Source organism: Bacillus rossius, chromosome 3, assembly GCF_032445375.1.
Source record: "Bacillus rossius redtenbacheri isolate Brsri chromosome 3, Brsri_v3, whole genome shotgun sequence".
NCBI classification, from domain to species: domain Eukaryota; kingdom Metazoa; phylum Arthropoda; class Insecta; order Phasmatodea; family Bacillidae; genus Bacillus; species Bacillus rossius.
In genome coordinates, this window is record NC_086332.1 from 12,190,468 (window position 1) to 12,211,442 (window position 20,975).

The 20,975-nt window shown below is 45.8% G+C and overlaps 1 protein-coding gene across 1 annotated transcript; it reads left to right on the forward strand.

The window, feature by feature from the left end:
* The first annotated feature begins 703 nt into the window (after positions 1-703).
* LOC134531396 (collagen alpha-1(VII) chain-like) lies at positions 704-19,635 on the forward strand. Its single transcript, XM_063367100.1, has 7 exons — positions 704-793; positions 873-936; positions 5,297-5,575; positions 6,510-6,779; positions 13,777-14,064; positions 17,330-17,623; positions 19,460-19,635. Exons 2-7 carry the CDS (start codon positions 873-875, stop codon positions 19,537-19,539), a joined length of 1,275 nt encoding a protein of 424 aa, XP_063223170.1. The 5' UTR covers positions 704-793; the 3' UTR covers positions 19,540-19,635.
* Positions 19,636-20,975: the final 1,340 nt, after the last annotated feature.

Consider the following 20,975-nt stretch of genomic DNA (forward strand, 5'->3'; position numbering starts at 1 on the left):
TTGTTTAGTTTTGTCTGGGACATACAGCATGACCAGCAATGGCATACCTAATAATAAACCTCTCAGCCTGATCAATAAAAGCCAAAATTTTTACAAAAGAAAAATTTATATAACATAAATAAATAAAAAATGAAACATCAAAAATAATACAGCAGTAGTCAGAATTTCACTCTAATAGGCATTGGTGGTTTCTCGTTGGCGAAATAAGATATTCGGGTTCAAAATTTTGGACTGGTTTTAGTTTTTGGAATCAAATAGTTTTAGACATATGAAACTTCAGCACATGGACTATTTATTTAATAAATATTCTTGAAATCGATTCATTCAGTTTTTTGATGGAAAAATTATCTAATTATTACATTATATTTGTCTCTTTATTCGTCCGTACTTGTCATTTGATGCAAAAACATATAACATTTTATTTTTAAAAAAGTTATTATTGCAACAAGAAGCAAGTACAAGATTATCTGACGATTGTAATTTTTTTTTTTTTTACAAATTTTTGTTTCACTGTGAAACAAAGGCTGGCGAGAAAAGACTTTCATTGACCATAAATTATTTTGAGAGTAAACCCAATGGGAATTATCGTTGTAAATCATCCAAACCGAAGTTACTTTTTTGATAACGATAAGTTCGCAGGACAGAATTACGTACGTCGGCAGTGATGTGTAAAGCTTTCTAGATTAACACTCAATAGTGGGAAAGTTCAGCTCATCCATGAAACATAAAAACGAATGAATGATATCAGTGTGTTTCTTCTTCGCCACAACTATATACGTGCTGAATAACAAAGGCAAGTATTCTGGCGCATAAAATAATTAAATACAATTTTACTTTAAGTTATTAAAATTTATTTAATTTCTTTTTTAAAGATGTGGATCCTGTGGCTGGCCCTTCTTCTGCCCGAGATTGTTAATGGTCAAAACTCGTCCTGCGGTGAGTATAAATACACACAACTCTTTAATCGATAGCTTGCTGAAAAAAAAAAAAACTATTTTGTAGACGAGGAAGATACTTCTCAACCGAAAATGTCTATAACGCGGAGAATAGCATGGCCATTGCATCAGCCATTGAAGCTTACAGTGCAGATCTATAGGTCTCAAAAAATCGCACGTAACTTAAATTTCTCTGTACATTCCATTGAGGCAACATACGTGGTGTAGTTTAATTACTACGCCAAATATATTATTAAAAATATTATCCACTTAAAATTAAACAATCATTTTCTTCTTTTAGTACTAAGCTATAAAACCACCAAGACAAAGTTTGGAAATACATTGTTGTAAGCTTTCAGAATGGAAATTATATGATATAATTCATGTTTTCTAAAGAGTGGGGAAAAATCCTTTTAGCATTTAAATTTTATCTTGAAGTATACGCACATAATTAATTACTAAACTATGTATCTTGGCTTTCGAAGATGAATCGCAGAGATAGAAGTGTGTACTGACCTTTTGCTCTGCATTGCGGCAGGCATCTTCAGGATTGAGAATCAACCGAACATCCTGACGATGACTGCTGCAGTGTAGAGCGAAACGTCGGTGCATACTACCACAGCGGCGCGGCTCTATCTCGAACGTTATAACTAGAGACCTGAAAAATTCGTGGGTTCAATTCGTGTTATGCTAAAATTTAAATAATTATACCTTAGTGCGGCTTCTACCATTGATTCCCTGTTAATCTGGAGGACTGAGGGCCAATTAGAAACCCTCACTCATAGAAGTGTCAAATCACAGGTTACCCAGTCGAGACAACTCACAAGTCAGCAGCCAATTTATAGTTGGCATTTGAGTGTGTAGAGGATAGTGGAGTCTATCCTGAAGTTCATGGAACCCGCGAATTTTTCCGGTCTCTAGTTATAACACACCGTGAAAAAAGAGCCACTAATGCTTGAAATCTGTTTCATGTAGGGACATGCACGTACAGTTGTTTTACGGTGCAGTGAGAGGTCTTTAACTCGGCATTCTGCGGCTCGGCACGTTCTGTGATTCGGCAACAATCGGGCCACTCGCATTTTGATTTTTTTTTTTCTGGGGGAGTCACGCTGTCGACCTTTGACCATCAGGTCACATTACCTAGCTGCCGGAATTTTTTGACGTGACAACGTCTAATAAATCGATGAACGCCGGCTGCACGCACGAAAAAGTGTCCCGTTACGCACATTATTCCGTTACGCTGTGTCCCGTTACGATCATTGTTCCGTTACGCTGTGTCCCGTTACACTCAGTTGTTCCGTTACGCTGTGTTCCGTTACGCTGTCGGCGAGTGCAGGAATAATAAGTTATGTTACAATTGACTAAAAAATTTATTTATATGAAAACATGTTCATAATTATATTTAAACTTTATAGCTAAACGCCAATTTTTAAAATTAATTACAAGTCATCTACACGTTAACTGTTTCGTCAACTGTTTATAAAGTGAAGTGAAAAGTTAATGTGACTTTCATTGCTTATTACAACAACAATTTCGGCAATAAAGGTTAATTATTATTGCATTTTAAAAAACTGATAACTAGTATAATTTCAAGTATTAATTCTTTTATTATTAAAATAAAAATGATTCAATTTTATTCATAAAAGTATGCAATCATTTCATCAATGTTTTGTTATGACGTTGTCACGTTAAACTATCGTCCGTAAACCGACTTTACAGAAAACTCAATTTTTTTTTAGTTCACTCTGAGTTTATCGTTAGTGTCGGTTTTAATTTTAATATTGTGTTTTCTGTTGAAAGCTGAATATGTGATAATTTTTCTGTCCTATTCCTCCCGTTGTATTCTCTGTGCGGTCTATGATGCATTTAACTTTTCACATCTGATGATTTCCGGCTTGCCTCCTGTGTGTTTGCGTATTCGTCTTTTTGTCCGTTATTGACCCTTGTCTATGGCATACGGTATAACCAACAATGGCGTTAGTAATAAAAAAAAATATGTGAGCGAGCTTTCAGAAAGCTGATGTTACATCAGTAACGAGTAAATTCACGTTATTTTGAACTCGCCAGTAACGAGTGAATTCACGTGTTCTCATGGTGCAAATACACTACTAGTAATAGTCTCGGGCACGAAATCTAACGTACATTTCTTTTAAAATAATGCGGAGCGTGATAAAAATATGAAAATTGTGTTTTCAGCTACATTTCTGGACATGTATCACACGTAGTTTCCGCACCCGCCGAAGCAGCTACGTTGCCTATCGAATCAATAGATTTGAAGCGTGAAAAATTTAAATTTATGTAAGCTTTTGGACATACGCCATTGCTAAGCACATGTATGTATGTAGAAGAAAACTTAAAAAATACCCAAAAGACAAAAACAGAAATTAAGCAAACAATTTCTGTTGTCAACAGGATATAAACAGCAAATAATATTCCATAACAGGAATATGGTCAACAAACAAAAAAAATGATAACAGCACAAAAATATTAAACCCAAAAAAAGACGGCCTTCACGGCGAGCGTGGTGGTGTCTGGTGTCCACAGTCGCCGGGAGCGTGGGCGCAGTGCGGGTAACGGCGGTGACGGCCTTCACGGCGAGCGTGGTGGTGTCTGGTGTCCACAGTCGCCGGGAGCGTGGGCGCCGTGCGGGTGACGGCGGTGACGGCCTTCACGGCGAGCGTGGCGGTGTCTGGTGTCCGCAGTCGCCGGGAGCGTGGGCGCGGTGCGTGTGACGGCGGTGACGGCCTTCACGGCGAGCGTGGCGGTGTCTGGTGTCCGCAGTCACCGGGAGCGTGGGCGCGGTGCGTGTGACGGCGGTGACGGCCTTCACGGCGAGCGTGGCGGTGTCTGGTGTCCGCAGTCGCCGGGAGCGTGGGCGCGGTGCGGGTGACGGCGGTGACGGCCTTCACGGCGAGCGTGGTGGTGTCTGGTGTCCGCAGTCGCCGGGAGCGTGGGCGCCGTGCGGGTGACGGCGGTGACGGCCTTCACGGCGAGCGTGGCGGTGTCTGGTGTCCGCAGTCGCCGGGAGCGTGGGCGCCGTGCGGGTGACGGCGGTGACGGCCTTCACGGCGTGCGTGGCGGTGTCTGGTGTCCGCAGTCGCCGGGAGCGTGGGCGCCGTGCGGGTGACGGCGGTGACGGCCTTCACGGCTAGCGTGGCGGTGTCTGGTGTCCGCAGTCGCCCGGAGCGTGGGCGCCGTGCGGGTGACGGCGGTGACGGCCTTCACGGCGAGCGTGGCGGTGTCTGGTGTCCGCAGTCGCCGGGAGCGTGGGCGCCGTGCGGGTGACGGCGGTGACGGCCTTCACGGCGAGCGTGGCAGTGTCTGGTGTCCGCAGTCGCCGGGAGCGTGGGCGCCGTGCGGGTGACGGCGGTGACGGCCTTCACGGCGAGCGTGGCGGTGTCTGGTGTCCGCAGTCGCCGGGAGCGTGGGCGCCGTGCGGGTGACGGCGGTGACGGCCTTCACGGCTAGCGTGGCGGTGTCTGGTGTCCGCAGTCGCCGGGAGCGTGGGCGCCGTGCGGGTGACGGCGGTGACGGCCTTCACGGCGAGCGTGGCGGTGTCTGGTGTCCGCAGTCGCCGGGAGCGTGGGCGCCGTGCGGGTGACGGCGGTGACGGCCTTCATGGCTAGCGTGGCGGTGTCTGGTGTCCGCAGTCGCCGGGAGCGTGGGCGCCGTGCGGGTGACGGCGGTGACGGCCTTCACGGCTAGCGTGGCGGTGTCTGGTGTCCGCAGTCGCCGGGAGCGTGGGCGCCGTGCGGGTGACGGCGGTGACGGCCTTCACGGCGAGCGTGGCGGTGTCTGGTGTCCGCAGTCGCCGGGAGCGTGGGCGCCGTGCGGGTGACGGCGGTGACGGCCTTCACGGCGAGCGTGGCGGTGTCTGGTGTCCGCAGTCGCCGGGAGCGTGGGCGCCGTGTGGGTGACGGCGGTGACGGCCTTCACGGCTAGCGTGGCGGTGTCTGGTGTCCGCAGTCGCCGGGAGCGTGGGCGCCGTGCGGGTGACGGCGGTGACGGCCTTCACGGCGAGCGTGGTGGTGTCTGGTGTCCGCAGTCACCGCGAGTGTGGGCGCCGTGCGGGTGACGGCGGTGACGGCTTTCACGGCGAGCGTGGTGGTGTCTGGTGTCCACAGTCGCCGGGAGCGTGGGCGCCGTGCGGGTGACGGCGGTGACGGCCTTCACGGCGAGCGTGGCGGTGTCTGGTGTCCGCAGTCGCCGGGAGCGTGGGCGCGGTGCGGGTGACGGCGGTGACGGCCTTCACGGCGAGCGTGGCGGTGTCTGGTGTCCGCAGTCGCCGGGAGCGTGGGCGCGGTGCGGGTGACGGCGGTGACGGCCTTCACGGCGAGCGTGGCGGTGTCTGGTGTCCGCAGTCGCCGGGAGCGTGGGCGCGGTGAGGGTGACGGCGGTGACGGCCTTCACGGCGAGCGTGGAGTGGGGCGAGGCCGCAGCGGCGGACCCGAGCTGCGACGTGCGCTACTCCGTGTGCTGGACCCTCACGCTGTCCGACAACACCCGGTGCGCGAGCGAGCCGCTAAACACCACTGCCTACACCATCGAGGAGCTGAACCCGTGCGTCAACTACACCGTGGAGGTGACGGCGACCGAGGCTGGCGGCGGGGAGGAGCGGGGCAACACCACGCTCAGGACCCGTGAGTACACCTGGTTGCACGAGTCCCGCCAAACGGCAGCTTTCATCAAACACTACTTACTTCTCACATTGTGGTAGATATAGAAGTGTGGCTCTTACAGTAATTCTGCGCGAAGTTAATTTAACTGCATGACGACTAGAAGCTTAGCAGAAATGTGCAATAAAAACACTTAATACAGTTTTGTAAATATAAGTTCATTTTTGTAAATAGATGAGATGCAGTATTTATGGTATGCCACTCCAATAAATAAGGTGTATTAAGGGGGTGCCTCCCATTTAAGCTTCTAGTCGTCATGTGGTTAAATTAACTTCGCGCAGAATTAATGTAAAAGCCACACTTCTATATTTACCTCTTTGCTCTATGGTTTATAGCCGTTATCGTAAAGGCGAACACAGCATCTAAATTAAATTATCGTAGAATTTATTGTTGGAAAAAGGGGAATTTTATTTATAATGCCCTTGGAAAATAATTTTCGTAAAAATACGTCTTAGCAAATGAATATGTAAAATAAGGAATATACTCGTAGATATCAAAGCGCCGAGACCGGCGAGAATGACCTAGCTCTTTTTAAGTCATGTCTTGGGAGCCTGCTTCAGTCGATGATGTGCTAAGACCGAGGGTCCGCTCTCCGGGTGACAAGGGTCAAGTCTGTCCAACTTAGTCGCTTTATGTACGTAATTTTACCAGCGGTTTTTAGTTTCGGTAGCCACCTCCCAGTGTGACAGCTGTTATTGCTGATTGGCGGCCTGTCGGCCGTGCTGGGATTGGGCGTCAAGGTGGAGGCAGGGCGGAGCAAGGTCGCGCGGGTGGGAGACATCATCCGCCCCTCAGAGCTCGGAGAGTTGGCCGCTCGGACAAAAAGAGCTCGGACAAGTGGTCATTCGGAGAAGTGGACACTCGGACAAATGGTAGGCCCCGGACCTCTCGCTGACAGTCCCCAGGAGCCCGTTGTTCGCCAACGCCACGGAGACGGGCCCGGGCGAGGCGCGGGTGTTCTGGCTGCACCTGTTCCTCGGCAACGACTGCGTGACGCAGTTCTCCGTCACGTGGGCCGGAGGGGTGGGCCTGGCGCCGGCCAGCTCCAACCAGCTGACGGCGCGCGGCCTCGCCTCCTGCGCCGACTACAACTTCAGCGTGGCGGCGCTGGACGCCGGTCTGCTCGCCTCGGAGCCGCTGTCGGCCGCCCTCACGACGGACATGCTGAGTGAGTCGTGGTTCCCGTTGTTCTAGAGGCCCTGCGCACACTCAGAGAAAGGCTTGATAATTGATAATTGATCATTTATAATATTTATTGTCATTAGACACAGGGTGCAATAGACATTGTCATTGAAAATACATAATAATATATACTTACACATTTTTAAGTTTAAAAAAAACATCTTAACAATAATATAACTTTACACAAACTTAAGGTCATTAAAATTTAAATTGTTCCATTCATCTAGTGAGTATAAAGGATTGGATATGAGCCATTGTTCTAAGATTTGTTTATACTTATCAAAAGATACTGTCCTTGGACACAAGGGTAATCTATTAAAAAAACTTACACTTACATTTTCAAAACTCATATATTATTTACATTGTCGTTTATAACTGACATCAATCAAATATCTATTTCTGGTTTTATAGTTATGTACATTATTTCTTAAAATTAAAGTTTGTAGATTACTTTTAACATACAATAAACAGTATAATATAAAAATACAAGGTAATGTGAGTATTGTTTGGCTGAACAAAATATTTGTTTATATATGGCGAAATAAATATATTATTTGTCAATCCAAAACAAATATCTTGTAGCAGGAAAGATTCTGTTTCACCCAACAAAATTATTTTGTCAACTCAAATGTATATTTGGTTAGGTGTAACAAATTATTTTTGTTCCTTACCGCGTTTGGTTAAACTAAGAACATATTTTGTTCCACCAAGTAAATATTTGTTTCGCCATAAATAAACAAATATTTGTTTGATTCAAACAAGCCTTTTTCTCTGTGCACGTTCCATTGGCGGGTCGGGTGGGCCGTGTCCCGGTGGCATATCCCGGTTAAGCTTCTAGATTTTTGAAGTGAAACTTCTTTGGGAACGATGGGAGTAAAATTTGAAGACCAAATTTTAACGTTTTTTTTCCTAACCTTACTAAAAAAAACTAAGTGTGTTCCGGGATAGGGAGGGAGACTAAGTGCGTCTCAGGCCAAAGCCCATACGCTCTTATCATGCAGGGTTTAAGCCATGCGGGAGAGAAAGCACTCATCATGTGGGGGATTGGCCAGCCATGGCAACGTTTTATCCATGACTCCCCCTCACTGACTATTCTAAGTTAAAACTAGATAAGTTGGGCCCAGGTAAAACCTGCATAGACACAGGGAAAACCCTGGGCACTGACATGCGGGATGCAAAATTTTTCATGCATTAATAACAAGCAGGTTGGTTACAGGAAACAGAAGTATGGTTCTGGAAGAAGAGTTGGACAGAGTAGAAAGACTACTAAGCAAAAGGGCGGGAGCTTGGACATTTTGTCCGCATTGGGTCGTTTTTGGTGATTCATAAAAAAAAGAGAGAATCAAAGATATTCCCATCGGGCACACGTATGGTTACTTATAACATTCACAGGAAACATAACAAGAAATGCGATTAACGCAAATCACTTTATTCAGTTATGGCTACAGTAACATTTAAAATCTTAAATTTTTTGGGAGTTATTTAGGCGCGTTATGAAAAAAAATGATGAAAGTAAAATATTACGATGCGCGCGCACCGAGAAATGCATTTTTCACAGGATGAAAAAAGGCTACATACAAATAAAAACTATATATGTGAGTGACTAATATTGAATACTGTTCCATATAATTGAAAACATTTATTTATTGCGAATATTAGTTATAGAAATGGTGTTTACAAATTGGTGAACACTCCCCGCATTCCCATGATCCAAACAAACTTAACTTTTGATTTTAAGAGAGTATAATATACAGTTAAATGTCATTTTGTGATCACCGTCAAAAATCTCAGGGTCTAACACAGAAATATGTTGGTGTTGATCTGAGAAAAGAATGATGTATGTTGGTCTGTCTATAGCAGGGAGTATGGAGAATCAGTATAATATTTTCAATTCGTTCAGAGATAGTCCAAAAATGTATAATACTCAGAAATATTGAAATCAATCAGTCACCGTAAAATTAAACAGATCATTTGTTTATCTCATTTTATACAGCTTGAGTGCGTATATATAACTCTTTTCTATAATTAAAATTGCATTTTCTTGGAAATTATCAATAAGTAAATAGTTTTTTTTAGTATAATTTTCCAAAAGAGTGGTTTCTCTGTTAAAACTATTTGTCTACCCGAGGTAGTAAATTAATTATAAGTGATACATTTTGTCATAGTCCAAATTGCGTGTAACATGTTGCTTATCAAAACATTTTTAAAACGGAAGAGGAATCTTGGATCATGGATAAAAATACCTGTGACGTAGTCACGAGACATATGAGGACGATTAACTATCCAGACTTGTGATTAGTGAAATTTACAACTTTTGATACCTTTTTTAATCTTACGCGATTTCTGTGTCCATCCAGGACGGTTAAGCTATAAAGCTGGGATAGCGCTGTATGCAAGTAGGTTATCAGTATAGACAGCGTATTACACACTACATTTTTATCAACCTAGATATTCGTGGCACAACAACCATGCCATCAAACATATTTTATTGTTACAAAGTATTTTATTTATCAAATATTAGGTACATAAATTTAGATTATTTTTAAAGAGATATTATGATAAAGATTTCATCAACGCTTCTGGATAGTATGAAATAAACAACCTTGGAGAACTAACAGTAATACCTGAACAACAAAAGTCATATTTTAGACATACAATATAAATACTGGGTGGTTCCTTAAGCCTGAGATAGTTTAAATATTTTTATGAAAAAGTATGCTTTGACAATCAGATTATGACCTCATAGTTACAGCTATCGTTCCTGAGTGTTAGATAAAAGAGGCAAGATAAAAAAAATGTTTGTAATGCAACATAGTAAGTTTTGAAGGATTTATTCAAATTTTAAAATCCTATTAATAAAATAGTTAACCATTATGCATATAATTACGAGAAAAGTTTAAAAGAACTTTTTTTCGTTTTATAGTTTCACTTAACGTGTTCATCGTCATGCCGAATTATAATTTATAAGTGTAAAAACAATTATACCACCACGTATATTTTTACGTTCGGGTTAGTAATTGACGTACTTTTTTCAGTTAATATTTGATATAGATCGCCAGTTGAAATATCTCAGCACTAAGTCATTTATGCTTGCCGAACGGCGATGTATGGCAGAAATGCCCAAAATCAGCCATACGTTGCAAATAAGACAACCGAAACCTCCCTTTATAATTGTATCACGAATACTAATATGGACTGGTTGCAAAAGCAAACGAAACTTTTATTTGTCCTCCGAGCATGTAGGCCACGAATTTTCCCGGGATGACTGTTAAACCACCATAGCCTCGTAGATAATATGGACTTCCGAGTGTGGTGGTAGAATGTCTCAAGCATACTCTATGAAAGTATGTAAACAGATTCTTGCCTTCTGCCAACAGAACTGTCAAAATCCGAACTGTTGAAAACGTTTGTTTGCAAACGATGCTTCAAAATTTGGTTAAAATTCTGGACTGTGAAGTAGTTACTTGACGAAAAACACAGTAAATGAAATATAGTCGTGTTGTTTGAGCGGCGATGGCTTTCGTAGCCTAGTTGGCAATGCACCATGTTCCGGTGCGGGGTCTATGGGTTCGTATCCCGGGTAAGACAGGGATGTAACTTGTGTTGTCCTAGTCGTCTCCTTGGAGCTTACCAATACACCAACAACAGCCAACACAGTTACATTTTTACTCGGGTTTACAAAAAAAAATTAAGGGGGTGGGGGAGATGACGTTTGGTTCACTGGTCACTGTAAAACTTTTAACAGTGCCATTCATATTTTATTTAAAAAAAAAAAGTCGGTGCGTGAACTTATGTACGCGAGTTATAAGTTTCACCTGTTTGGCGTGATAGCTAATAAAAGTAACATTAATTTTGCATGAAAATAATTAATAGACACAAATTAATAAAACGTATTAATGCTATTATAAATACGGTTGGTAAAAAAAAACTCCAACAAATTAAAAATTAAATACATACTCAGTATTTAAATTAATATAAACGCATGTATAAAATTAGTTATTTAATTTAGTAGAAAAATCGAGACAAACTTAAACTTATAATTAAAATTAATTAATATGAATATTTTATTCTAATTAACTTTAATTATTCATTAAATAATAATGTAATAATTTATATTGCAAATAAACTTAATTATATAAATACTCTTAAAAAGTTTATAAACAAAATTTATATCTCTAATATTAACAAAAAAAATATTTTTTAAAATTATATGGACCAGTATATAATATCAGCCAGGCGCACGGGTGTTGTCGACAAGCTCCCGCAGGCCCCGTGCTGAGCGTGAGCGCCGCGGACGAAAGTGTCAGCCGTGCGCACGGGTGGTTGTCGACACGCTCCCGCAGGCCCCGTGCCGAGCGTGAGCGTCGCGGACGAGTGTGTCAGCCGTGCGCACGGGTGGTTGTCGACACGCTCCCGCAGGCCCCGTGCTGAGCGTGAGCGCCGCGGACGAAAGTGTCAGCCGTGCGCACGGGTGGTTGTCGACACGCTCCCGCAGGCCCCGTGCCGAGCGTGAGCGTCACGGACGAGTGTGTCAGCCGTGCGCACGGGTGGTTGTCGACACGCTCCCGCAGGCCCCGTGCTGAGCGTGAGCGTCGCGGACGAGTGTGTCAGCCGTGCGCACGGGTGGTTGTCGACACGCTCCCGCAGGCCCCGTGCTGAGCGTGAGCGCCGCGGACGAAAGTGTCAGCCGTGCGCACGGGTGGTTGTCGACACGCTCCCGCAGGCCCCGTGCCGAGCGTGAGCGTCGCGGACGAGTGTGTCAGCCGTGCGCACGGGTGGTTGTCGACACGCTCCCGCAGGCCCCGTGCCGAGCGTGAGCGTCGCGGACGAGTGTGTCAGCCGTGCGCACGGGTGGTTGTCGACACGCTCCCGCAGGCCCCGTGCTGAGCGTGAGCGCCGCGGACGAGTGTGTCAGCCATGCGCACTGGTGGTTGTCGACGCTCCCGCAGGCCCCGTGCTGAGCGTGAGCGCCGCGGACGAGTGTGTAAGCCATGCGCACTGGTGGTTGTCGACGCTCCCGCAGGTCCCGTGCTGAGCGTGAGCGCCGCTGATGAGAGTGTCAGCCGTGCGCACGAGTGGTTGTCGACGCTCCCGCAGGCCCCGTGCTGAGCGTGAGCGCCGCTGATGAGAGTGTCAGCCGTGCGCACGAGTGGTTGTCGACGCTCCCGCAGGCCCCGTGCTGAGCGTAAGCGCCGCTGATGAGAGTGTCAGCCGTGCGCACGAGTGGTTGTCGACGCTCCCGCAGGCCCCGTGCTGAGCGTGAGCGCCGCTGATGAGAGTGTCAGCCGTGCGCACGAGTGGTTGTCGACGCTCCCGCAGGCCCCGTGCTGAGCGTGAGCACCGCTGATGAGAGTGTCAGCCGTGCGCACGGGTGGTTGTCGACACGCTCCCGCAGGCCCCGTGCTGAGCGTGAGCGCCGCGGACGAAAGTGTCAGCCGTGCGCACGGGTGGTTGTCGACACGCTCCCGCAGGCCCCGTGTCGAGCGTGAGCGTCGCGGACGAGTGTGTCAGCCGTGCGCACGGGTGGTTGTCGACACGCTCCCGCAGGCCCCGTGCCGAGCGTGAGCGTCGCGGACGAGTGTGTCAGCCGTGCGCACGGGTGGTTGTCGACACGCTCCCGCAGGCCCCGTGCTGAGCGTGAGCGCCGCGGACGAAAGTGTCAGCCGTGCGCACGGGTGGTTGTCGACACGCTCCCGCAGGCCCCGTGCCGAGCGTGAGCGTCACGGACGAGTGTGTCAGCCGTGCGCACGGGTGGTTGTCGACACGCTCCCGCAGGCCCCGTGCTGAGCGTGAGCGTCGCGGACGAGTGTGTCAGCCGTGCGCACGGGTGGTTGTCGACACGCTCCCGCAGGCCCCGTGCTGAGCGTGAGCGCCGCGGACGAAAGTGTCAGCCGTGCGCACGGGTGGTTGTCGACACGCTCCCGCAGGCCCCGTGCCGAGCGTGAGCGTCGCGGACGAGTGTGTCAGCCGTGCGCACGGGTGGTTGTCGACACGCTCCCGCAGGCCCCGTGCTGAGCGTGAGCGCCGCGGACGAGTGTGTCAGCCATGCGCACTGGTGGTTGTCGACGCTCCCGCAGGCCCCGTGCTGAGCGTGAGCGCCGCGGACGAGTGTGTAAGCAATGCGCACTGGTGGTTGTCGACGCTCCCGCAGGCCCCGTGCTGAGCGTGAGCGCCGCTGATGAGAGTGTCAGCCGTGCGCACGGGTGGTTGTCGACACGCTCCCGCAGGCCCCGTGCTGAGCGTGAGCGCCGCGGACGAAAGTGTCAGCCGTGCGCACGGGTGGTTGTCGACACGCTCCCGCAGGCCCCGTGCCGAGCGTGAGCGTCGCGGACGAGTGTGTCAGCCGTGCGCACGGGTGGTTGTCGACACGCTCCCGCAGGCCCCGTGCCGAGCGTGAGCGTCGCGGACGAGTGTGTCAGCCGTGCGCACGGGTGGTTGTCGACACGCTCCCGCAGGCCCCGTGCTGAGCGTGAGCGCCGCGGACGAAAGTGTCAGCCGTGCGCACGGGTGGTTGTCGACACGCTCCCGCAGGCCCCGTGCCGAGCGTGAGCGTCACGGACGAGTGTGTCAGCCGTGCGCACGGGTGGTTGTCGACACGCTCCCGCAGGCCCCGTGCTGAGCGTGAGCGTCGCGGACGAGTGTGTCAGCCGTGCGCACGGGTGGTTGTCGACACGCTCCCGCAGGCCCCGTGCTGAGCGTGAGCGCCGCGGACGAAAGTGTCAGCCGTGCGCACGGGTGGTTGTCGACACGCTCCCGCAGGCCCCGTGCCGAGCGTGAGCGTCGCGGACGAGTGTGTCAGCCGTGCGCACGGGTGGTTGTCGACACGCTCCCGCAGGCCCCGTGCTGAGCGTGAGCGCCGCGGACGAGTGTGTCAGCCATGCGCACTGGTGGTTGTCGACGCTCCCGCAGGCCCCGTGCTGAGCGTGAGCGCCGCGGACGAGTGTGTAAGCCATGCGCACTGGTGGTTGTCGACGCTCCCGCAGGCCCCGTGCTGAGCGTGAGCGCCGCTGACGTGGACGCCCACTCGTTCGACGTGCTGTGGACGCGGCCGCTGGACTCGGCGGGCAGCGCCTGCAGCCACTGGTTCCAGCCGTGCTGGGGCGCGCCGGGCGCCGCCGAGGGGCAGGAGTGCGTGACCTTGGCCCGCGACGCCACGTCCACGCGCGTGTCGGGCCGCGCCGCCTGCTCGCCGCACAACGTGAGCGTGGCCACGGTGTCGGAGCGCTCCAGCCACACGCCCTTCTGGCTCCTGCACGTCACGCCCAGCGAGAGTGAGTTGCTATCCCGCCTGCGCTGGTCACCGCATCTTGTCAGAGCCAGCGCTCTCTCTCCTAGCTAGCTCCTCGGCAGAGGAAACTATGAATGTCACATACTGACATAACTTGATGTAAGCTTTTGGACATGCGCCATTGCGAAGCTTAGCTTAGAAACGGTGTATGTCGAAAAGCTTACATCAAGTCATGCACTCCCATTGCACAAATATTTCAAAGATAACTGGCTTTATAGCTGCTCGGTGACAGTAAGTCTGAAAGTGCATTATATTAGAGTAAACACTCTTTCTCCTTGTGTGGCACTATTCTAAATCTGGATTTTTGAAGAAAAAATGACTGGCAACATTATTTATCAAAAATTCAAATTTATAATTGTGCCAATTAGTATTTTTGGCACACTAGCTTCTCGGCAAAGGAAACTATGAATGTCACACATTGACATTACCCTTGCTCGGTGAAAATAACTATCAAAACTCGGTGAGAGTACCTATGAAAGTACATCCTATTAGAGGGTACACTCTCCTAAATGCTCAGTAAGAGTAACAATCAAAGCGAAATCCTAACAAAATGGATTTTTCTTCTTTCTAGCTGCTCGGTGAAAGTAGCCATGAATGCCACATCGTAGCTAGAGGAAATGTTCATTCTCCCAGCTGCTCGAAAAAAAAAACTAGGAAATCAACATCCCTAGCTGAAGGAAACGGTTCTTCCTCCTAGCTGTTAGATGAAAGTAACTATTGAAGTGCGTCCGGCTAGAGGGATAGATTTTTCTCTTAGCTTAGTGAAAGTAACACTGCATGACTAGAGACCCGGAAAATTCGCGGGTTCAATGACCTCCAGGATAGACTCCAATATCCTCTACACACTCGGGCAAATGCCAACTGTTCATTGGCTGCTGACTTGTGAGTCGTCTCGACTGGGTGGCCTGTGATTCGACACTTCTATGAGTGAGGGTCTCTAATTGACCCTCAGTGCTCCAGATTAACAGTGAACCAATGACAGAAGCAGCACTAAGGTATAATAATTTGAATTGTAGCATAACACGAAATGAACCCGCGAATTTTCCGGGTCTCTAGTCATGACACATCCTTCGTGGAAAGACAGTTTGCGGGTTAAAACATGAGTCTGCCGACTTCCAGGAAGTTTTCCAAGCAAAGAGGCTCTTCAGTTGAACAGGGATGGTAATAACGCTGAATAATGAGAAACGGGAGCACCCCGAGGGGACCCATTGAACAACTTCTAACTTCTGTGTTACCGACGTTCGGAAATCTAGATTGAAGCTCACCAGTGATCAAATTTGCGGCGAATCGTTAGGCCAGAGATAATTACCATTAAATAATCCAATAAAATTAAATAATAACAAATAGCAAAATAGTTTGAATTTGAAATTAATAAATACATTCGTTATTCGGAAAAGGCACACAATTTTTTGTAATCGTGTTAAATGAGGGCAGGTATTTTTCCCTAAAGAAATCTCTGAGCCCTTTCTAGACTGGAGTTTCTTCCTTATAAAAGCCGCAAGACAAGGAATTGTCTTATTTGGCCGGACAAATCAGAACCCGTTTTCCTCGGCAAAAAGAAAGTTGTGGTTCGTGTGCCAAGTGTAGTAGTGTACTTGAGAGGAAATCAATCAGTCGTGAAACCCAGACGAAGCTTCAGTGCTTGAACACGCAGCTGATCTCAAAAGGTTTTTCGCCAAAAAAATCAATGCTCTGATAATATGATATAAAATATAAATTAGATTGCAGTCTTTTAAGCCCACTTTCTAATAATCTATGTTGGCTTTTGTGTAGAAGTGGTAGATTGTACCGATGTTGCGTTGCAGAAGGCATCTTCGGTGTTGAGAAATCAACTCATTGATTTAATAACAATGATACAGTCTACCACTTCAACGCTCGACTTTGAAAGCCAAAATATTTTATTAAATATATATTTTTTAAAAAATGAGAGTAATTCTTTCTGTACGCGCCAGAGATGTGTAACATCTAACCTCGGTAGCGTGCAAATTAACGTGTTCTCATGCTGTAAATACACTTATAATGCGAAACTTGGACACGAAATTTGACGTCGAATTATTTAAACCTGTCCCGAGTGTGATAAACATACAAAAAATTGTATTTTCAACTACATTTCTGGACGCGAATCACACGTAGTTTCCGCATCTGCCGCTAGAATTTGTTGCCGGAGCAGCTACGTTGACTATCGAATCATTACATTTGCAGAGAGAAATGTGAAACTATATACCTAATAAAAGGCTCCGATAAAAGTAAAATAAGACTTAAAAAACAAATATTAAACCCCGGCTTTGAACCTAATTTTTGACAAAAAAAACTTACAGGCGTTATTTTAAAATGGGGGGTTGTCTGGAAAGTCGGTTTACGGACGATAATTTTACGTGATAACGTCATATATATTTTTTTTAATTGCTGCTTTTAAAAAGCCCGCCTTAACCTGTTTGATATTATAGAAGATTTTCTCACACGGTGGTTGGCAGGTTCTTGCACGCTCGGCTAAGAGCGGAACGCGACACTGAGTCATGCTTTTTTCGTGCGTGCAATCGGCGTTCATCGATTTATCAGACGTTATCAGGTCAAAATTAATTTAAAAGTTAATCGTTTAAAGTTTCCCCTTTGGCTTTGTGAACATTGGTTCGCGCCATCCGCCACAGATGGCAGCACCGTGGTTACATGACGTCATTCCAGACAAACGGCCGCATACCGAGGTCTAAGACATTGCACATCGTCGAGTAAGTGAATGAGTGATGGAGGAAGCCTTCATTTCACAGACGAAAGAGCCGCACCGGAAGTACCCCGAAGTTCATGCTCGCTTTTTTTTCTCCGTTCTATCTCATTGTATAAACCGGTGCAGCATTAAATTTTACGGTCGATTGGGATAGGTTAGCTACATTATAAATACTTTAAAACATTGTGGATGGTTGGTTGTATTAGGTAAGTATAGCTACATTAAAAATACTGTAAAATCATTTCATGGTTGCTTAGAAAATAACTTTTTAATATGTAGCTATCCAGGGCCAGGAAACCGTTTACATGATTTCACAGTATCTTTAATGTAGCTATCCTGACCAAATCAACCGTCCACGATGTTTTAAAGTATTTATAATGTAGCTAACCTAACCTAATTGACCATTAGTTATCATGAGTTACAATGAAAAAAAAAACCCGAAGATGCACGATCGGGTGTTCGGCTCTCTCGTCCGTGGAAAGAAGGCTTCCCGTGACGAAGTGGCTACGCGCCGACGTGCCCGCAGACCGCACGGTGATCGCGGCGCTGCACGTGACGGAGCGCACCGTGCAGTCGGCGCACGCGCGCTGGACTCCCCTGTACGAGGGCCTGCCCTGCGCCATGGCGTACCGCCTGTGCTGGAGCCGGCAGCCCGAGGGCGACGACCCTTCCTGCGTGATCCTCCACACGGACGTGACTGCGCACAACGTGACCGGGCTGCGGCCGCGCGCCCTCTACTCGCTGCAGCTGGCCGCGCTCTTCGACACCGACGACGTCTCAGAGGCCGTCAACGTCACCGTCTTCACGTCCGACGGATCAGGTTCGCCCTCCCCTCCCTCCCTCCCTCCCGCACCGTCCCCGCTTGCTTCCGCGAGTCAGATCACTTTTCAAACTTACGAAATATCAATCGAAATCATAGCACGGGTCGAATTTATCTACATAATAAAAGAAAAATTGGTTGTCTGTAAAGTCGGTTTACGGACGATAGTTTAACGTGACAACGTCATAACAAAACTTTGATGAAATTATTGCATACTTTTATGAATAAAATTGAATAATTTTTTTATTTAATTATCACTATTTTGTATGGATACAAACAAGGAGTGAAAAAGAAATCTACAATTTAATTGATAAATGTACTTTTATTTGCACTCAATAATTCAAACATGTTTACTACTTTGACGAAGAGATTATTTTAACTACAACTTTTATACATGTTTTATATTTAACTTCTTCCAATCTGTGTAATTCTGTTAAGGATAGGACGATGATAGGAAAAGTAGGAAACGATGGGAGTGTTTCAAGTTTAATGTGCCTCGAAAAAGTCAAATCGATGGTTGTTCCAATCGAGTGGACGAGAGATAGATGCGGCGCAAGCGTACAATGAGCGTAACGGGACACGGCGTAACGGGACAATGTGCGTAACGGGACACACACACGTAAAAGAAATAAGAGTGGTTTTGCTGGAGTCTTTGACAAGTTTATGAATGTTAAGATAAACCTAGATTTTTCTTGCGGATTCCAGTTCAACGTAAGTGAAATTAGTACCTGCCAACGGTAAACTTTCAAAGATCCCTGAATAATTTTTAACAAGTGTTCTTCGTAAATAAAAGGTGAATTTTTTTTAACAGTATACCCCCGCGCACAGACCACGTGCCTTAGCTTCACGGTAGACATTTTTAAGTCCCTCATTGAACAAGTAAATCTAATTATAACTGACAAAATCGTGTGTCATTGATGAGGCGGTGGTGCCGTGGTTCATATTATAAAATCTCGAATTGCTTTATTTGTTCAGGTTTCAAATGCAATTAATGTTTTATATCTCATTCATTACTAGAGACCTCCAAAATTCGCGGTTTCGATGGCCTTCAGGATAGACAGCACATACCCCTGTACACTCGGGCAAATAACGCAAGTTCATTGGCTGCCAACTTGTAAGTCGTCTCAGCTGGTTTGTCTGAGATTCGATCCTTCTTTGGTTGAGGGTTTATAACTGGTTGAGATTCGTCCAGATGAACAGTAAGCCAATAGCAAAATTATCTAAGATGTATATGTGTTTGAATTCTAGCCTATCACCGAATGAATCCGCGAATTTTGCAGGTATCTACTCATTACTGTTTATGAATTACAACCATGGCTCAGCCTGAAAAAGTTTGAGAAAACAACCATAAATTACAATGGGGTGATTACAGTTAATTTTCGTTTTCAAGCAGCGTGTCACAAACAGTGTGAAAATGTGCCTGATGTGGAAACATATTAACCACCGGAAACTTTGCTATTAATACAATAAAGGAGGGCTTTTGGGTTCACATGTGATGTTATTGTGTCTTTCTTAATTGAAAAAAAAAATTGTTATTTCAAAACTATTTTATTATAATTTTTGTTTATTTTTGTCTTCTTTAACATGTTTATCAATTTTAATCATTGTAATGAAATCTCACTGTTTCTTTTTATTTTAAGTTAAAAAGTAATGATCGTCTTTATTTTAAAAAAGTTTACCCAGGAAGCATTTTAAATGGCGTGACTAATCTCATTGTTAATATTAGTTCATTTTTGTTTTAAATACTTTTAACACTTTTGAGATAATTTTTTATCATGGTGCATACTGATATTTTTTTTCTAAATTTGTATATAAATTTATTGTTCTGTTTTACAGGTGCCACCACACAGAAGATTTCGGGAGTGACTTTGGCTGTTTCTCTCATGATTTTGTTGAGAGTTCCATATTTTCTGTAAATTTTCTCAGAACAAGCTATTAGACGAGAAAATATGACATAATTCTCTTCCTTCCATCGCATATTATTTAATAATTATAAAGAACATTATTTGTGTAACTCATTGGAAATAAATAACTTTGTGAAGAGAAAGCATAACTTTAATTTCAACCAGCCTCTCTGAACATGGTTTATCTAAAAAAAATTACAATCTGGTGCTAACATAGCAACGTCATGTACGACCGACAACTTGTCATTCTAACACCATTTTATACAGACAAATGTACAGTCTTACTACGACAATGTGAGACAGTAAGAAAAGATAGTAAATCCAGTTACCCGTCATCCAACCATTTGTATGGAGCCCACGAATCATGTAAAGTATAAATTGGTATGCTTTTTTTGTTTCCACTAGCAGGCATTCGGTTCGGTATAAGATATTTGCGTGTAGGTTTTATAGTGCATATGATGTGAAACATTTTACAAGAAAACTAATAATGTTGGGCTTTATTGACATCCGACAATCCACCTTCACCATCCGCAGACACCTGTTTAGTTAATACTGTTTTATAGCAGTAGAGATGCCTGCAATCAACTTCTATCTTCTATCTTCTGAGGCAAGACTTGGATCGCGACAGTGATGACAGTATTGGTAAAAGAAATATCCCAGTTAAATTTTGGAAATGTTCTGTTCCAACAGAGTAAATACTTTTTTGACGTGACGTCTAATAAATCGATGAACGCCGGCTGTACGCACGAAAAAGTTTCCCGTTACTCACATTGTCCCGTTACTCTGTGTCCCGTTACGCTCACTGTGCGCTTGCGCCGCATCTATCTCTCTTCCACTCGATTGGAACAACCATCGATTTGATTTTTTCGAGGCACATTAAACTTGAAACACTCCCATTCGTTTCCTACTTTTCCTATCATCGTCCTATCCTTATCAGAATAACACAGATTGGAAGAAGTTAAATAGCAAACATGTATAAAAGTTATAGTTAGAATAATCTCTTCCTTAAAGTAATAAACATATTTGAATTAATGAGTGCAAATAAAAGTAAATTTATCAATTAAATTTAAATTTCATTTCACTCCTTTGTATTCATACAAAATAGTGATAATTCAATAAAAATGATTCAATTTTATTCATAAAAATATGCAATCATTTCATCAATGTTTTGTTATGACGTTGTCACGTTAAACTATCGTCCGTAAACCGACTTTACAGACAACCATTTTTTTTATGACCTGAAACGTCTGGAAAGCCTCCAGAGGCAATATATTCTATTTCCAACCTCTGGCGCGATCGGCGCGACACAAGACACGCAACACGAATTGCAAGAAAACTTGCGAGAACCACGGATCCACGTGATGCGGCCTTCAAGGGAATCGCTGTCGCAACACTTTCTATCTATAGACATTGTGACATCTACCGCGATTTTAACACGAACACTTGGT

Excerpts from the sequence above, each read along its gene's own strand:
- LOC134531396 (XM_063367100.1), top strand. The coding sequence starts at position 873 with ATGTGGATCCTGTGGCTGGCCCTTCTTCTGCCCGAGATTGTTAATGGT. Across the intron at positions 14,065-17,329 it reads GCACGTCACGCCCAGCGAGA|ACCGCACGGTGATCGCGGCG; the intron begins GTGAGTTGCTAT and ends ACGTGCCCGCAG. Across the intron at positions 17,624-19,459 it reads CTTCACGTCCGACGGATCAG|GTGCCACCACACAGAAGATT; the intron begins GTTCGCCCTCCC and ends TCTGTTTTACAG.